We start from the raw sequence: 19,501 nt of genomic DNA, 5'->3' as shown, positions 1-19,501 counted from the left end.
GTTGGTTTTGGATGCTTCCCACACCACTGCCCTATCCCCCAGTTGAGTATGGTGCACGAGTTTAAAGGAAGAGGCAGGAATGAGAGAGGGTGGGAGTGCTCTGTTTGATGGCAGTGCAGTTTTAGCTTGGCATCAGTCAACACAGAAAAACATCTAGAGTTCAGTCCCTAGTTGGCTGGATGCTTTGGGGAAGAGGTGGCTGGTAGCTGTGGAGTGTGTGGGGAGGGAAGAGGCAGGTTGCATTTAACTTGTGCAGAACACTAGAAGAGAGAAAGAGGTGATCATTGCAAGAGAAATGTATAGTATTTAGCTGGGTATAAGGGAAAAAACTATTGTGCTCTCAGAAATGCTACAAATACTGCATTAAAGACTTCCAGTGTCTGTCAGAGAGATTTGTTATCTCATGTGGGTGTGTTCCTCTTGGCGATCTGAACTGATGTAAAGGTGGAGGTAGTACAGGAGAAGACTGAGGGTTGAATTCTCCTGTTGGTAGCTGGGTATCTTTAATACTTTGAGAGCTTGTTCTGATTCATGATTGCTTACCCATAACTTCCAAAAGCCCACTTGGATGTACTGAGTGACTTGCACTGAGACTTACATTAACTGTGGTGATTAAATGGAAGTGCTGGTAAGTTCATGCACTTGCTGTTGTGGCACAGTGTAGCTTGATTTGCCTGTATTCACTATGTAGCTGGAAGTCCTCAGAGTAGGAGTGTGGGCAATGTTCTGTGGAAACTTAAGGAAAAAGCAGCCTTCTACTCAACCTTCTATAATACAGAATAATGAAATGGAGTAAGTGCACAGGGAAACTTGATCTCTTTTTCTCGTGGATGGGTAAACAGTAGATGACTATTTCCACCCGCTGCCCCCTTTTTAAGCCTCATGCCATGCATGATTTGGTGACTTCTGTGCATAAGTCAACAAGATGAGGTTGATTCTCACAGGTGCAAATTGATTGAAAGAAATAATTTTAGTATAGATTTCTGCTTCCTGCTGTTTTCTGCTTTCACAGAGCTGGCAAGGACAAAACAAAGGATTCTTCCTGTGGGGGGTGTTTCTGACAGGAGACTTCCAAACTTAATACCGGGGAGGTGTGTGTTGCTGAAGCCAGTTGTTTTTCATTTGCATCTATTAACATGTCAAGCAAAAGCTAGCTAGCTTTGTCCTGGGGAGTAATGAAAGCAGGAGCTTTGGGGTGTGCTTGGAGGGGATCCTTTTGTTCTTGTGAGGCGTGGGTTTATTTTGTAGTCATTGTTGAAGGCGAAGGACCAGTTTAGGCAATTGTTGTCATTCTGAACTCTTAGTTGAGCCTGTGATGTTTCTGTGGAAACTTCCCCGACAGTGTTTCAAACACTAGTGTGCTCTGTGCACACGTTTTCCATGCAGGCAGATGCTTTTAACCAGGACAAAAGGAGTACAGTTAAGTCTTCAAGTTTTAACAAAAAGATTGCAATGCGGAAGTTGATGACTAAATGATAACCAGTTATCTGCAAATTACTATGTACTGCTCTACTCTCACGTATGGGGGAGAGAGGGAGCTAGTAGGATGAGGCTGGCTTTCCATAAACTGGGGTGACTTTTGTCTCTTCTTTTTTTATTGTTTCTCCACTTGTGTTAGTGCCTAAAGGAAATCTAGGACATGTGAAAGAGGCACTGGAGCCTGAAGTTTCTTCTCGGCTCTGGATTTTAAAATTTACAAACATTTTGTTCACTAAGCATTTCTGCAGCACACCCCTAATTCTGGAATGTTTTCATTATTAAGATTGAGATACAATATTGGCATTGGAAAAATGCCTCAGATTAGTCTATGAATGATGAGAGGATGCCCCTGGGACCTCACCTGGCTAGAAATTAATCTTTTTCTCAGGTGTGTTCCCTTCATCATTTGTACCTGACACCCTCCCACCTTGACTCTGCATATGTCCTTTTCCTGTGAGGTTTTTGAAGGGTTGGAGTTGACAGGTAGGGTGCCCATGTGTAAGAATTTCAGACTTGCACAAAACAATGACTTAATACCTTTAAATGATTAATTTAAACAGCTCTGAACTGAAACAATATGCCAGTCATTCAGGTTGCTGTTTACTATTAGCATATTCTGCATTTTGACTCCTGATGCACACTAACCCTTTAATGTATTCTTAATGAAGCAGTTGACTTAATTTGATTTTTTTTTTGCCTTCACTTTTCTCTATTGAAAATGTAGCTACCAAGGGGAAAATACATCAGAGATGCAGAAGCATATATAAGTGCTTTGGTGTGTCCTATTGTTTTGGTTATGTTACATTCTGTCTTGCTAGAGGAAATGATTCAAAATCAGGGTAATAAAAATTTGAAGTCAGAAATGGGGTGAATGTTTTCAAATGACAGATAAATTGTTCCCATGGCTTACTAAGATTTTGTCAATCCTCTGGTATGAGGAGGTCTTAAACCAGAATATTTTTAGAGATAGTCTGGCTCAATAGCAGATTACTGAGCTCAGTGTTGGAGTATCTGTGTGAAACTAGTCATGAGGCCAGATGGGATGCTTACAGTAACTCTGAACTTTGAGCTGCGCTCGTGTTCACACATCACTGTCCAATAATGGCTTCTTCACTGCTAAAATTTCAGAGGAATGTCTGCAAGTGCTGCAAATCATCTCTTCAAGTGTGCTGGGATTCCTAAACTGTCTGGCTTAACTGAGCATTAACTCTCTTGAAAAATAAGTCTCTCTCAAATCTTATACACATTGTTTTTGTTTCTTTTCTCTAGAGTTGAAGCTTGGGGCCTTTTCATTCCTTCTGGCAAACAATTATCAAATACTTACAACAGTATTTCATGCTTGGTAACCAGAGATTGTTTCCTTTGTTTCTGAATAGCAAAAAAATTTAATGACTACTTGAATTAACATTTTGATGTAGATTCAAAGGTGTTCCTACTATTCTAATCACCATTGTCGTTTTTGCTTATCAATGCTTCATATAGCATATCTGAGTTTGGAGTGAGGTGGTGGCAAGTGGATGTGGGTGAGAGATCCTGAGATTGCTGAAACTTTCTGATGCCTTCAAGCAACCACTGATGCCTCAAACATTTTCAAAAGGAGTTTCCAACTTCGGAGAATTAATTAGCCCTCCAAGGCAAATCTTGTGTGGTATAACCAAAAGGACACCTGATGAAAGAGCATGTTGTTGTTTTAATTTCCTAAAGTTAATCACATAATAGGAAGAACTCAATCAAGCTTGTGCCTGGCTGCTTAGCAAGGAAATGTGCTGCTGAATGATGAGCAGCTTTTGAGGGATTAGTATGTTCATAGAGCAGAAAAATATCAGTGATGATTTGTCCTGCAGTCTCTGCCAAGACACACCTAAGCAGGAATCCTTGAAGCTGTTGAAAGTAGATAGGCTAAATGTGGTATGAGCACTTCAGAGTCTGGAAGAACTGTTCTCCATCTTACTACTTCAATATCTTGCAGGAGCTGCAGAAGTGAAGTGGTCTGGGGGTTAGCTGCATACTAGTTCAGTTAGGGTTTCCTGCTAATGTGCTGGCCTGGAGGGGTATGGTATGCATTATTAAACTGAGTTCTTGTTCAATAATGTTGTTGTGGTGACCTAAGAAATAAGTAAGGGAAGGAAATGAGCATGGGTTTTGTAGAAGATGAGGGAGAAGGTAAAGGAGTGGGGCAAGGAAGCAAATGGCAAGCAAGAACAGGGGACCACATGTCTGAAGTGACAAAAATTCTTTGTGAATGTACTGGCTTTGTTGCAGCTGCTCCTATCCTCGCCAAAAAGTGCCGATGCATGCCAGAAACTGCAACTTTAAAGTGAGCAGTGCAAAGTTCCCTTCCCAGTGCAAAGCTGCAGAGACTGGAACCAATTTAAGCACTGTGGCTCTAATTATGGCTCCATTTATTTTATGCTTTTGATGTTCCAAAAACATTTTGGCTTGATTGTTGGCCCACTTATTACTACTGTAACTACGATTACTGGGCAGATAAACTGTGTACTGTGAGCCTGTGTACTGTGAGCCTGCGCCATGGTGGTACCTGACTGATGCTGGATAGGAAGTATAAAAAACTTACTGGTACAAATGATGCAGATCCTGACAAGATGGTAGGGAAGGAAAAAATCTTCATAGTGGTAGTGGACTGTGTGTGGGGTGCCTCATCAATGTGGGTAAAAATCATCAGTGGTGCTACAGCCTGAGAAGGGGCCAGCAGTTAAATCACTTGCTGTTGTCCAACAGCACTTATTTTTCATTGGTTCTACTTCCCCATAATTTGCAGCATGGGAAGTTAGAGTGAGGTGTAGAAGGTGAAAAGTAAGTATTTATCTTGGAACATGCATTCAAGGTCAGATAGTATGAGCAGTAGGAAGCAGGGCCTTTCCACTTTTATTAAATGTCCTTGGCAAGATATTGGGGAATTGGCTTGCTCTTGACTTTGTGTTGAGGAAAATTAAAGTAAATGCTTTATCTGTTATTGCAGTCTGTCTGGCTAAAACATATAGGAATAACTGAGTCCAGGCTTTACAGGTGGGCAAACATAGGTTTCAAGTAATCAGGCTTTCAGCTTAGTCTACTGTGGAGTTGTGTAGAGGCGATAGATGAGCTGAACTCTGTGATTTACTTGGCATAGATTTTTTTTTTCATTTGTTCGAAGCTTGTACAAATCAGTAACATCCTGGAAACTATTGCTGATTACGTCTGCAGGCTACACTTACTGGTTTCCAAGGTATATGCATTTGGGGGCAGTGAGTAAAAATAATTACCTTGGGAATAACTCTTTAATCAGTTGGGGCAGGGGGAAGAATGTGTCAGTGCTGAAGCATTTAGTTATAAACCATGCCTCCATAATGTGGCTGTACCAGGTGATTTCTCTGATAGAGAGACTCTAAATCCTGGTTACATTATTGGCATATTGCATGACCATAGTGGCTTAGTTTTGTGTTTGTGAAGCACAAATTATGATGCTTGCCTCACTGGGACAGCCTGTAGGTTAATATTTTGTTAGGTCTTCTCACTGACACTTACTGGTATGACAGACAGTCTTTCCAGTTTTGTTCCTGTTCTGGTAGGTGCAGCTTTACTAGCATCCTCCACTAACTTGCCTTGTCAATTCCAAAATCGACTGACAAAACTTGCAACTTGTTCTTGAGACATTTGTTTGAATGGAGCATCTAAAACAGTTATAATGAAGATTATTTTAAAAACCCACAAAACTAATGTGTACAGCAAACCTGAGACTTCTGAAATCAGCACATTCTGACTGGAAAAGTACCTTTATGGACAGTTCATCAGCTTGCTTTTGAAGATAATTACCAGAGTAACTTCAGTTATTTTCAAGTGAATTTTTGTGTGTTCTTCTGAGTGAGAGGTCTTTTCCATAGCATCATGAAGATTTCAGTTGGGGGCCTGCTCTGTCCTGGATGTTAGAAAAAGGATGTTTCTGTAGGGCTTCTGAATGGGATAGTTTGCCCTGTCTAGCTTTCAATGGCTTTGAAAAAATGTTGAGCTGCAGGACAGGGAAACTAAGTTTCTTGTCAGTGCTGTGGTTTCTTTCTGGGATTGCTGTTTGTGTGTTTTTAAAAAGTAATTAGATGAGTAAGGACTTGCCTGGATTGTGATACAGTAGGTGACCAATAGTAGCCATAATAAAAGTACTCTCATTACATCCATTTTGGATAAACACTTTTGCTCAGGGGTAAAAACTGATTTAAAACAAAATTGTTTGGATCCCCATGCACTGAGGAATATCTCTGGGGATGGAGGTGGGGAAGGGAGAAGGTACATGAAAGCTGTTGTTCAGATGGAACTCAAAGTACCACCCCAGGCTGCCAGCAAAAACTGTTCAGCCTTTTAAAAAAAAAAAAGCAGAACTGACTTGAGTGGAAAATCCTTACTGATTGTTTTTTCTCTCTTGCAGCTGATTGCAATGCTGTTCTTAAAGCTCTACAGCCCATTTTTCAGGAGCAGGGAATGACAGAAACAGTTCATAACTGGGAAGACCATGGTTATTTAGCAACCTACGTCAAAAAAAATGGCAGGTGAGTGGATTTTTCTTTCCTTCCTGTAGATGATGTCCCCTCTGTCCTCCCTTAACAGATATTTATTTCTCCCTGTATTGGATCTCCTTCTGGGGTGCTGGAAGGGCAAACTATTCTTGTACCAGCCTTGTGTATGAAGTGACTAGAATAAAGCAGAATACTATTGATAATCTTGTCTATGTCATCTTGCAGTTTGGATATCAGAACAGTTGAATTGGTCAGTCTGGGCTGTATTGATGCAGTAACACTGTATGATGTCTTGGTCTCAGGGCCAGTCTTTCTAGATGCAGGACAGCTCAAGTCAGTTAAATGTATTTGTAAGTTTTCTGACAGTTGAATGTGTCTAAATATGTTCGTGTCTAACCTTAGCATGTGAATAATGAAAACTTTCTGTCCCTGTCTTGTTGTATGTGCTTTTAAACACTTCATTATACACTTCAAATTCTCAAGCAGCCACTGAAGTAATTAACAGCATGGCAAAGGTGGTTGGTGTCATTAGTGACACTCACATAAGCAGAATCTGCTGGGGTAAACTGGTAAGCAAAACCACATTCACTTTATTTCCTGAAGCTGCTTTACAGAGTCAGGGTTAGTTATTTACAGTATACATTTATCTGGCCTATTAGTAACTACCATAATTTTATTGCACTTCATTTGTTTCCAGTTATTCAGTTATTTGTTCTTGACATCCATTGTGGCAGTCACTGCTTTTGTTCTTTTTGAAATCTCTACTTACTTCGGTGTTCTTCAGGACTGGAGTTAAGCTAAACAAGCTTTAATTTGTTGGCTGTCTTCTCCTCCTGGGTGTCCTGTTAAGTAGCTCATTTGGCCACACTCCTAACATGAGAATTGCCTAAGGATTTTTAAGTTCTCTCTGTAATGAGGGAGAGAGAGAGAGAACCGATACCTCTGGAAGGAAAATCAGATCCTAGGCGAGTGTGTTGCTTGCTGGAATTTGTGTCTCTGTATGTTTACTGTGTGTGAATATATTTGTATTTACAGCTCTATGTATTTTATATATAAAGTAGTGTAGGCCCCAAGTTTACCAGTATAGTTGGTCTAACTTAAGGTAACAAGTAAGCTGGCATGAGTCTAGTCCTATGTTTATATCTTTCTTGATCATGCTCCATGCAGTTCTTAGTATGTTTCAGTTAGCTTTTCAAAAGTGACGCTATCTTTTTCTGATCCAAATGATTTGCTTTTTATACTTGATGTGCCTAGAAAAACCTGTTACTTGTCTCTTGGTTTTGTACAGTCTGTCTTATTCTGTCTTTAGTTACATGTGCTTTTGTATTCTTCCTGAATAATTTGATCAAGATTCCGGTTCTGGATAACCTTCTGTTTCTGAGGTCAGTGAAAAGATAGCCAAGTTAGTAGTTTACTACTCTGGTGCTATCCTTCCTCTGTATTGGGTTAAGCTTGTATTTAGTTCTCCTAAAAAGATAATATCAAGGATACACAAACTCTGAACAATTAAAAGGTAAAATATCTAAAAGTAAGAAGGACTTAGAAAATTTGAAGGTTGGCTTTCTTTTATTACGTGGCCTCATTTTGCTTTCCTGTGTTTCCTTGAGTTTGAAAGTGACATGAGATGTGAATTCTCAAACTGGCTTTCCCCTTTGCAATCTCATCTGATCCTTCCCCTTAAGGAGACAGCCTCTTCTAAAGGAGCAGTTTCCGGAGTTAAGTTACCTGTCTCTTGACATGTTGCAGGAACTTTCTAGAAAAGTCTTCTGTTGTATAACTTTGCCAGGAGATAACTGAACTTGGTGTCAGGAAGCATCTCTTGAGTAAGGTCCTTATAAAACTCTTAAGATTTTAAAGTATCTAACCTGATTTCTCTTACTACACTGTCAACTGAAAGTACTTGTTGCTGCAAATTCCAGCCTTCCTCAAGGGCTAGAGTATAACACTAATGAATGTTTGAAGGGGAAAAAGAGGATGTAAAGTTGACATGTCTGTGTAGGAGAGGTGGGGAGGAATTAATAGGAAAGACAAACCTATGCACTGGTGTACAATACACTCGTGGTAACAGAAAAAAGTTGGTCAAGTTGCCAGTTTTTATGGCAAAGCAGAGCCCCTGTAGGGATATCCTTGTTGCTCTGAGTATAGGCTTGGGAATTCAATATATTGGAGAACTATAAATGAATAAGAGCTGTCCTCAAGTAGATAGCATGGTGGGGGGGAAGTAGGGAAAACAGGATGCTGTTTCCTGAAAGCCATGTGTAATAGATGAGCTTCAGCAATTGCTGAGCATTCATACTGATTTCTAAATGGGTTCTTTCCTGTGTGTTTTACTGCTGTTGATCTTGTGCTTTCCAGCAGTACAACACTCTGAATCATCCAGCTTTTCACTATGCTGCTAAATACAACTTCAGCTTTTACCCCAGAGGATAGTTCACAGTATTCTTACTGCTGTGAGAAGATGAAGATGTGGAGGTGGCCCTAGTGGCCTTCCTGCAAGGAAAGAAGGGAGGGTCTGTTATGTTGGGTCTTGGTTCTACATACCTTTTGCCACTGTTTACTGTGGTAAGTAAAAGAGCTGGGGGGCAAGGAGAATCGCTCAGACATCTATACTGCTGCAGACTGACAGCTTGCTTCCTGGATTTCTTCTTTAGGGCTACACCAACAGCTTGTCAGCTGGCAGGGTCTTGGGTTGGTTTGTTCCACAGTCCTCTCTCAAAAGGCAGTGTTGGTGAGGCTGCACAGTTTGGGCTGCTTCTGCTCTCATGCAGTTTTATCAAGTAGCCTTGCTTTTCTTACATACAACCCTCATGCCAAGCTCCAGGGCATGCAATGCATATGGTCAGCTTGATGATATAAAATACTTCCCTGGTGACTGCAGCAGAGCCCTCGTGTCACTTCACATGCTTTTATATGGCAGTTGGTGGGTTGAGGGAGAAACCTTACTGTCTTGGGGCCACTGGAATACCATGTGGGCCACAGGGAGACCTGGGGCTAAGTGGTGTAAGCATGGACGTGGCCTGCTGGTTCTCAGGTGATGTTCAGCTCCTTGAGCCCTCCAGGCTGAATGCAGCAAGTTTAGTCAAGTATTGGTTCTCATCTGTTTAATAGTGTCATATGCTAGATATCTCTTTGACTAGCACTGTTCATCTTTTTGACTCACACTGAGAAATATGATGGAGAATACTGAGTTTCAGGAAAAAATGTGGATTTAAAGGTGCTCTAAATACTGAGGCATCCAAGAAAGACATGAATGGGCTTTCTACTACTGCAGGACCATTTTTGCCTTTCCTGATTTGCATAGGCTGATTGACTTGCTCTATCACTCTCCATTTGATGTGTTGTTTTTAGCAGTCAGGTGTAGAAGTCTCCCCTTCTCCCTGTAAGCATGCAGGTGCTGCAACCCTGCTTTCCTTGTTCCCCCATGTGTACTGTGCTTCACTGTCTGCCTCACTAATCCAACTGCGAATGGGCTCCCCAGCAGAAATGTGGTTAACTGTCAAAGTTGTAGTTGAGCTTGGTTTTAATATCCAATTACTGTTGTTGGCTTTGTGTTAAATTGTGTACAAGTGTTGTCAGTTCCAAATTACATTTGCTAATGAAGTCTCTTAATCCTTATGAAGTTCTCAAAGTTCTAACATAATACAAGTCTGGAAATAGTTGAGCTTCTATGAGAAGCTATCCAGGAGAGCATCCTAAACATAATAAGGAATTGCAGTTTGTGATACGGCCTCAGAACTGAAGAATGAAGAACAAGAGCGCATGGAAGAGCTGAATATTAAAAGGAGACTGGTCGCTTTGCAAGTGGCTATTCTTTTCTGGTGCAGTGTTAAATGTAAATTAATAAATATTGATTATTGCTTTCTCTTGGTATATTCATTGCCATACTGGATTTATCTTTCCTGGAAACTACTCACTTTAGGTAGACCACTTAATGTCTGTAGTGGTGTTGGTTAAAGTCCTTTTCTGTGCTTTGTCAACCCCATTAAACACTGAATTGGGGAAGAGTGGCATGTGTAGGAGGACTTTCTGTGAGTTTTGGAACCTCAGCAGTTTTGTTTTCTTGAGTTTTCAGATCATTTAAAGAAACTGCATATACTTTTTTTAAGGCAGCCTTAAACAGCATATTTCTGTTAATGTCAGTTGATGTGGTTTCAGTTAACAAATAAGGGTGTGAACACTTAAAAACCAATAGACTGGACAGCTAAAAAAAACCCCTAAACCTGCAGAACAGAAACAAACATTTCATGAGTGGTAAGAATGAACTGATGAACATGCAGAGGATTTGGTACTAACTGAATAGGCTTTATTTTAATACTAGCAATTTTATGTCTGCATTTTATTTGGGAGACCTAAAATATTATAAGATTTTTATGCTAATTAAAAAAAGTATCTGACACAACTAGGAAGAAATTAGCCAGGGCATGCAGACTTTTCCCCTTCCTTCCCTGCAAAACAGTGGACTTCTGGAAATGAAGTAGCTTGTAGTAAAAAGCAGAAAAAAAAATTGTGATAGAGGGTAGGTATGTCATGAGCAGTTTTGTGTAAGGATGGCTGGGTGTTAGTGGGTGCAAAAGTTCCCCAGGATGAAAGATGTGTGAGTTGGTGCTGTATGTGAGTAGGGGCTTTGTGAGTATGCACGTACAAACACAGCTTTTAGCAGGCAAAGGTTGCTGAGGCATTGCAGGACAAAGAGGTGCAGCTGATGTAACAAGCTGGGTACTAATCCCAGGGAAAAATCGTTGGAGATGAGATAGTAATATGTTGCTTAACAGTGACTACACTCCAAGTCTGCAGAGATAACCCCCATAGCCTGCAGGGTGCCCCGTGCCACAGATTCTTGAATTGTAGGCACTGCTGTTGACAAAACTTTGACAAAGATACTGTGTGAACAGCCCCGTGGAGGGCTGTGGTGGTTAAACGAATTGGAGCTGATCGGGGGATTAAGCCGTGCTTTCCTGTTGTCATTACCAAAGCAACAGATCCCTTTGTTCTCCTTTGTCTGAAGCTAAGCAAGCAAAAATCACATGTGGCAACTCTACCTGGTCCGCTTACTTTGTGATTTACTCTGACAAAAGACCTAATTGAGGGAAGTTCAGCTGAAAACATTTACTAATGGGGTTGTCAACACAGGGCTCTAGAGCTGGGCAGGAAATGGCTCACTTGAGCCACTCAAGTCCCTGTCTGTAGCTGTGGGGATGGATATACTTTTCTCTGCTTTGCCAGCCCCCTTGCCCAAACGCTGGCTGGAGAACAGTAGCACATGCAGGAGAGGAGCTTTGTCTCTGATTTTTGGGGCCCCAGCAGTCTTGTTTTCCTGAGCTGTGTGTTTTCACATCAATTCCAGAACGTTTTCAGGGTCACCTTAGGCAGCATACTTTTACTGAAGTGTCACTTACTCTAGCTTAGACTGGACAGTTAAAAAAAAAAAGGTTACAAATGTGAAGTCTTATTTAATGTATATGGTACTTTGTACAGAGTCATAGGGCCAAGTATGTCTTAACAGATTAAAAAATAAGTTATTAAATAAATCTAGGGTAAGGAGAAAATCATTAAAGCTAGTATTTGGAAATTGTTGAGTGTCTTCTCAACTAATACTATATTTTTATAGCATCACTGCTTGTGAGCAAGTACTCTTCTGTTACATACTATGTACAGCTACCAGGGTTTTTCTTTGTCCTTTGTGCATCCATGTTCCCTCTTTTGTCATGTTGTAGTCAATCAAATTCAGCATTATACAAGTACATATGGAAGATCGGTCTGACCTAAGCACTTAGCTATAATGAGTGCTCTAAAGATAACGGAAGGCCGAGACATATGTAAAGTTGATAAGGGGGATTCATACTGGCATGTCTAATCAAGAATTACTGTCCTTGGGAGTAAAGCACATCCTGGAGAAATATGTAAGCTAATTAAGATGGTTTTGGACAATCTGAAACTGCTAGCAGAAGTGTGATAAGGAGCACCCTTATGCAAGCTATCATTATAATACTAAAAATCACACCCCTTGAGCTGGAGACCCCAGCCCAAGCAGAGACCCCTCACCTTTGAGCATGTGCAGAATATTAAAGTATTACTGTAGCTTTAAGACTGAGGCAAGAAAATGGAGACCAATAGAAAACAGCTTTGCATAATTACTTATGCATATGTATAACTAGACTGTATAAATATTGTACATGTATGAATGAGCAGTGTGCCAGCTTTGTGGAGCTACCACCTAGCACCTGGTCTTGTGCAAAACTTGAAATAAACTGGTATCTTGGCTCTGTGTGTGTATTGGGTGTTGCACACTGGGTAACGAACTCCATTTGTGAGACAATAGCGTTCCACCTGAAAGTTCTTTAAAAACTCACAAAACCTGAAACTTAGAGTCACTGTTTCTACAGTAGAAGACTGTCTTTTAGAAAAACTTTGACCTCCCCTATGCACACATCCTTTTTTAGCTTCTGTTCTGTGTCTGAATTCTTGTTTAGAGAAGTGTAATCCTACTGGCATTTGGCTTCACTGTTCACAACAGTGCAAGATTTACCCAGTTGAAGTTGGTTTGTATGTCACTGAGATGATGATGAATATGTTGACACCATGAAGGGAGGGGTGAGTGTTTTTACTTTTTTCTTTTCTGTCTTAGTCTTTTGCTAACCACTCTATATGCTAGTCAGCATATTTTAAAGGAGCGGGATGAACATTCGTCAGGTCTTCGTTTCAGGCTAAAATGTTGTAGTTTATTCATGGAGTTACCCAGAGTGTAAAAATGGGCTGAAGAACTGGAAGCAGTTGCTAGGAATCAGCAACAGTTTAGAACTGTGGTAGCTTTCATTGGTTTGGTTTTCTTATTTTGTAAAAAGAGAACAGGAATAATGCTATAGTGAAAAACTGTGGTTGCTTAATTCCTTAAGGTCCATTAAATACTCTGTAATTAAGATGAAGAGCACTTTAAAAAAAGAGATAGTATGCTTTATTGAAAAAAATTGTCATGACATTGTGTTTATTTTGAGATTTCCTAGTATAAGCATGTTTTCATTTCCTCCTTCATGATGAGTAATTTGACACATGATGCTTTTATTGCCAAGCTATTTTTCAAATACTTGAATTATTCTATCTATTCTATAGTGACTCTAACTTAGTCTGTCAGCAGACTGAAAAAAGCTTTGATGGGTGAAGAAGGGTTTGTAGATACCTGTCTGTCTATCCAGTTTTATTCTCTGGGCATGGGAGGGGAGTCCTTTTTCAAATACATGAGATTGAAATGTTTTTTACTCCTCAGTATAAGTAACTAAGGTAGGATACACATTTTGGCTTAGAATGTGTTGCTCTCCCTGCTTCTGGTTCTTTTTTAAGTGAAGAGGACGCTCATCCAAAACCTTTCTCAGTTTGAAACAGTTACTTTTTGATTTGTGCAATTGGGATTTATTTCTTGACATCTGATGTTCCCTGTTGTTCAGGTGGCAAGATGCAGCACTCAAGATAAGACGCTGTACTCAGTAGAATTGTTTCTGTAGTTGAGACTGGTTTTCATGCAGCAACAAGTGGCACCTTGTTACAGGTGCTGCTTTTCACACCTGTAACCATACCTGTAACCTTTTCACACCTGCTTTTCACAGCCCCCTGCATGTGAAAAGCAGGGGGCTGCTTTTCACATGCAGATTTTGTTGCTTAATGGAAAGGAGAGGGTCCCTCCTCACTGAGCTTTTTTCTCACTGCTTTTAGGAAAGTGCATGCGATCACACACACCAAAGGTGTAGCAGGTGTTTTATTTTGATAATGTGAATTAAATTTTTCAGTAAGACAACATGCAGGAGGGGAAACTTTTGAAGAAAGCTTCATTTTTCACAGTTTTTTCCCCTCATTTGGATTGTAAAGTAATCTTGGTATATTTTCATAGGTAGAAAATGGAAACTGTATTATCATGGTTCTTAAAAACCCTTCTCCAAATATTAAAAGAGCTGCTGCTGCTGAAAATGTGCATTCACATGTGTTCTGCCAAGCAGACAAGTGTAAAGTAACAAAAGCCAGCATAGCCTTTGCTCTCTGCTGATAGAAGCTAGTAAGTCTTTTGTGGGTTCAGCCTTGGCCTGCTGCTGTTGTCTTAGTGCTACTAGACTGGTTGCTTTTCTGAATGTACACTTGTACTGTTTGCTCTGTGTTTAAATCTTTACAGGCATTTTACCTTGTTTTGGGTGTCCATTTCCAACCAGGTGACTTTTAACCAAGGTATAACCAACCTGGATCTGTATTGGTTTCTTCGAGAATATTGAATTTCATTCAAGGTTATTTACCAGAAATTAACTGAGACTATCAGCCAGAGACTCAGAACTTGAATTTTTGTCCCCCTGCACTGCTCCAGCCTGGTGCCTGCCTTTCATCTCTCTCCCCCTGCCCCAGGCATCAAGACCCTGCTATTCTGGTAGAGGTAACAATTTGATGAAATGAATGATGATTCCGCAGCGTTACTGTCTCTGTATTCTAACGCTATCATATCGCTTATGGTAAGTCTGAAGTTGTGTGGTTGTGCGTTTCAGAGCAATCCTCCTCTCTGCCTCTCCTTGCCTCCCACTCAAAGACCCCAAAGCAAAGGCAGTAACATTCCCTACTGAGGAAGTATTTCATGCAGTCACAGGGGAATTGAAGGCAACGTCAGCTGTCAAATCTTATGACAACTGTGTGATTCTTGTAGGAAAGGAATTTAAAAGAGAACTCAAGTCATGGGACAATCAATCCGTTGCTTATTTGTGTCAATAGCAACCCCTGGAATATGGGAATAAAGGGATAAAAAGTTTTTCTAACAGTTCAAATGTTTCTGGCACTGTGCCAGATTTCGGCGAACTTAACTCAGTGCTGTCTCATGAACTGCAAATACTAATTTCTGTCTGTAGTGCCTCAGCTCTGAGGGCCTGGAGCAGGTCTATGGACTTCACCAGAAATGTCCCTTTTCACTGTGAATGGTTGCGTCCAAAACCTGCTGGAGTGACCGGTGCTTCTATCTAGCAAGCTCTGCTCTTTTGTCTTTCTCTCCTTTAAAAAAAAAAGATATTATCTCCCAGAGTCTTGTGATAAAGCTGTTTGTTCTTACACTTATGCCCGAATATTTTTTCTTCTCATGTTAGGCACGTTACAAAATAAACCCCTGCTGACATGAAAATAATACAAAAAAATAAACAGAATCCTAGTAGGGTTTTCTCCAGAGCTGTCCTTTGCGGTAGCTGTTCCCTCTATGCTGAGTACCAAGAGACTCTAGGAGAAGCACGCAACTAATTTGAGTCTCTTTGGTTTAAAGGGTTGTCAGGTCACAAAGAGAAGTGTTTAAAAACTCACAAGCCACATAGAGACCTGGCGGGGCGGGGGTGTGCGTCTGTCCTGCCCTCTCTCTTTTTTTATTGTTTAACGGTCCTACTTGTGTCTTAAGTTCATGTTCCCATCAGTACTACTAAGCTGTAAGATGTTGTGGTCACTATACAAAGTATGAAGTGGCCCACGTATCAAAAGTACTGAACTGTGTCAGGTCACCAGTGAGTGGGGCACAGCACCCTAAAACATACAGGTAAAGTGTTTACTTGCCAAGGTTGAGAACAGCTTCCTCTGCTGTATTTGGTTTTGGCAGGAGTACAGTAGAATGAGTTTGCTGGTTATTCCTGAACAGTTTCTTATATAGCTGGTATGAGAGAAGCAAAAAGCTGCCTTAGAAATGTCTTGAATACTGAAAACACTCTTACTCTTCTAATTGGCTGATAAACCTGGTCTCTTAAGTCGTAGCACTCTGTCTGGTAGTTGGAAAAAAAAAAAAGAGGAAGAAAAAGCATCTTTGTTTACCCCTTGACTATTTTCTGTTCATCCTTTCATCAGGGTAAAATAGTGTGGTTTATTTTATGCAGGAGTAATTTCCTGGTGTGGGGGGGGGAAGGGGAATGCATAGTTTAAGGCTATTCTGTGGTTTTGCTTAATGGTCATTGGGAATACAGCTGTTTTCTGGTTCGTAATCAAAAACACTTCTTGGGAGGACACGTAGTAGGCAATCGCTGAGATGTAGGGAGGGTCACTAAAAGATTGTGACAATCTGCAGGTACCTGGGAGAGGGAAACACGGTGGGCGTGCACGTATTGTATAGAAACATCTCCTCCTGAAGGCAAGACCTGTGCGTAAAGCCTTCAGGAAAGCCCGAGACTTCTCGGGCTCATCTTTTGAAGAGAAGTGGGTGACACTCTGGTTTCTGTCAACTGTAAACACATCGCAACTACAGATGACTGCTGTCCAAAGCCAGCAAGAGTGTTTTTATTCTTGAATTTCTTCAGTCAGTTTCATCATTTGATGATTTTGCAGTTACCAAAAATTATAATCTTCAGATAACACTTAACAGAATATTTACAATTTTCTCTCTGACTGCAGCCAAGGGTGTTTGCTGGCCAAAGTTCCCACCACCATGGGAGAGGTGGTGTTCATACTGAGGCTGACAGTTTAGGAAGGGACCTCTGGAAGGGACAAAAAAAGGTGGGAGTGGTGGGGAGATGGGATGTCACCTAAACTTTTTGTCTCAAGGAGAGTTGGTTTGTGTTTTGCCTTTGAGGCTGAGTGGGGTGGTAACAGCAGACAAGCAAAGAAAGGGACATTCAGAGAACCGTATATAGCTTTACCTGGGGTTTCTCTGCATTGTACTAATGAACTTCCATCCTTGAATACCCTTCTTTCTTTGCTCCGCTGTTAGTGTTCCCATCCCCTCCTCTGCCCTCTTCTTTCAGTGGATGCTTCCCCTCCCTTCCTTTACATAATCCCCTTGTAGCCTTTCTGTTTCTTTTTGTCTTCTCCCCTCCCCAGTATGGAAAGGGTATTGCCTATGCTACTCTGTCTTTATTTTCTTATGTCCTTCCCCATAGTCCTCATCTTTTGTTTTGTTTGTTGCAAGTTCTTGAAGGTCCTCTTATTTGTCCACCCAACACCTAGCATGGTGAAGCCTTGCTCTTTGGTCTTTAAATGCTCCTGCAATAAATACAATATACAGTAGGAGTTTTGTCTGTCTTGTATCTGTATTCATCAATGAGAGTTTGCTGCTGTACTTTCTTTGCCAGTCAAAGCAGTGGTTTGCTCCAGGACACTTACTGTTTCTTACTTACAAAATTTTTATTCAGCTTTGAATGTGACCACTGTCTCTGTGAATAGTTGCTATAAAGTTTAAAAAAACCCAACCAAACAACACCACCACCCCCCCATGTCCCCCACCCTCCAAGAAGTGAGAAGGAAGATATAGGGGAAGGGAAGTGTCCGCTTGTTTTCTTGAGGCTTGATTTCAATTAAAAAACAAAACCAAATAAAACCAACACAACACACCTGTTCAAGCAGGCCTTATTTAAAGAGCTGAGACTAGTAGGCAGTATATTTTCTCCTCATACTATAGTTGTTCTGGTTTAAACACCCTGTTTCACTGCCTTGCTGCCTGCTGATTTTATTAGTTATGTAGTGACTGGCACGCTCTTGCAACTTTCTGTTTGCTGCTTAGTGACTTGCAGAGGAAGACTGGAGCTGCCACTGCCAACAGTTACAGACCGCTGGAAAAAGATGTGCATTCTGAATTTAATGTAACTTGTTTCAGACTTTCTTTCCTCACTCTGATTTTTGATAACAAAGTCGTCATCATTGTCTCTCTTTATTTTGTAGTTTTGCCAATTTGAGAATTCACCCTCATGGATTAGTGTTGGTGGATCTGCAGAGCTACAATGATCATACAAAAGGAAGAGAGGAAGTCGATCAGGTATGAGTGGTGCTTATCTTATTAGGCTTATCAAACTTCATGGGGAGCCCCTTCTTTTCTTCAGGTCTATCAAAGTATATCTTGGTAAAAGATTTTTAAATATCAAAGTTAATTCAAACCTGAGTGCTTACAGATGAGGAGTAGTAACACCTATTGTTGCATACACATATGAGTGCACATGCATGCACACACTCTCTCTTTTGCATGTCCTGGGCCTCATGTTCGTTGCTGTAAAAGTTGTAAAAACATAGCAGCCTTGGTTAGGGCTCAGGTCTCTTCAGGCATCGAGGGCAGTGAGGGAGGAGTGATGCTCAACCCACAACCTGGTGTATTAGTGTTTGACTTCTTTTCCTTCTGTAATCTGAGAGGTGGGGAGCCTCTATACTCAAACTTCTTTCCCATGGAGAAAAGTAATTTCAGTTTCCCTGATATGAAAGCTCCAGAAATTGGATATTGCAGGGGAATAGGCCACTGCTCTGGCGGGAGTGAAACCTTGCAGGGTTCTTGTGTTCACTCTTTGGCTGTGCCTGAAAGGTCTGGCTGTGTTATCCTGGAGGACAGCTAAACACAGTGATGACAGCTGCTACAATATGCACATTCTTGCTAGCAATGAGGCTAAGGCGACCAGCTGGTTATTCATGGGCTTCTAATGTTACATTTCAAAGCCTTTCAGTGCAGGTGCTACTTTTTATTGCCTTCCAAGTAGCCTAATTTAACAGGTATTTTACATTAAGTGATTACCTATAAATTCCACCTCTCTTGTTTGCTATTTTTTCAGCTTCTAAACAAAGTAGAAGAAAGAATGAAAGAATTGTTTCACGGTAATATAAAAAGGGTGAAACGGTAAGTTCATACATCTACTTCTGTATGTGGCTTGTCTGCATAGTTGCTAAAGATAATAAGCAAATTATGCTTTGCTGTACTGCAGTGAATAGCCTGGAGTATAAATTTATGCAAGTGTGTTTTACCCAATATTTTAAAATTGTTTTATTGCAGAATTGAAGATGCTGCGAGGTTTGTCATTTTGTTAAGCTTCATCTTCAGTGTTGTTACTTTGGGCAAGGATTATTTCTTTAATTTGCTGCAACGGTTGCATGAAATGGTGGGAGAAAATGCAAGCAGGAGGCAAAAGCAGACTGCTCTGGAAGGTCTGGGGAGCCAAGAGTGGCAGGGGGACAGGCCAGGGCATGAGCCATACCCTCTGGGCCACATCCCACAGCTTGTGGACAAGGGGAGCAGGGCTGGTGATGGTGACCAGGGTCAGCCCCAGCCCTGTGACTGCCAGGCTGGGCTGTAGTACTGACGCAGCTCAGAGACCAAGCTGGGTGTCGAGGATCGGCAAAAGATTTGGGCAGGTATGGGCAGTGTAGCTTGGGCAGGGACCAGGAGCAAGAGCTGGAGCTAAAATGAAGCTCAAGCCCATGGAGGACGCCCTGCCCCGACAAGGTTGCCTACAGCTCTGCCCCTGCTGCGCCTCATGGTGCTGGCCTTGGGCACATGTGGCAAAAACCCTAGAGCAGCCTGTGTGCTTAGGGCCTTGCCAAGAAGATAGAAATGTTTTGTAGGAGATTTTTTTTAATATAACTGATCACTGACGGAGGGAGGCTTTGCAAGCCTTTTGTCATTTTGGCTTACTTAAATACAAGGTTATATATTAAACAGGGATGCTAATTGTGGTTCATTGCCTGCTGCTGAAACAGCATGCATGCTGGAGTTCCCCAGGGGTCTGGAAGGACACAGCTCGGGTTGGTATCTTCCTGGCAGGTGATTGGCACCTTGAAGC

The 19,501-nt window shown here is 41.2% G+C and overlaps 1 protein-coding gene across 3 annotated transcripts in view; it reads left to right on the top strand.

The window, feature by feature from the left end:
• Positions 1–19,501, top strand: part of SMS (spermine synthase) — a 53,868-nt gene that overhangs the window by 11,426 nt on the left and 22,941 nt on the right. For all 3 annotated transcript variants that reach the window (XR_012040002.1, XM_072848920.1, XM_072848931.1), the window contains exons 2-4: positions 5,897–6,017; positions 17,625–17,718; positions 18,497–18,561. Coding sequence is in view for 2 of the 3 variants with exons in the window: in XM_072848920.1 (XP_072705021.1) it covers positions 5,897–6,017; positions 17,625–17,718; positions 18,497–18,561 (280 nt within the window). In the remaining variant the exon portion in view is untranslated. The remainder of the gene's footprint in view (positions 1–5,896; positions 6,018–17,624; positions 17,719–18,496; positions 18,562–19,501) is intronic.

The sequence above is a fragment of the Ciconia boyciana genome, chromosome 1, assembly GCF_034638445.1.
Source record: "Ciconia boyciana chromosome 1, ASM3463844v1, whole genome shotgun sequence".
NCBI lineage: Eukaryota > Metazoa > Chordata > Aves > Ciconiiformes > Ciconiidae > Ciconia > Ciconia boyciana.
The sequence above is the reverse complement of the archived record's forward strand: the minus strand, read 5'-3'. Positions and strand labels throughout refer to the sequence as shown.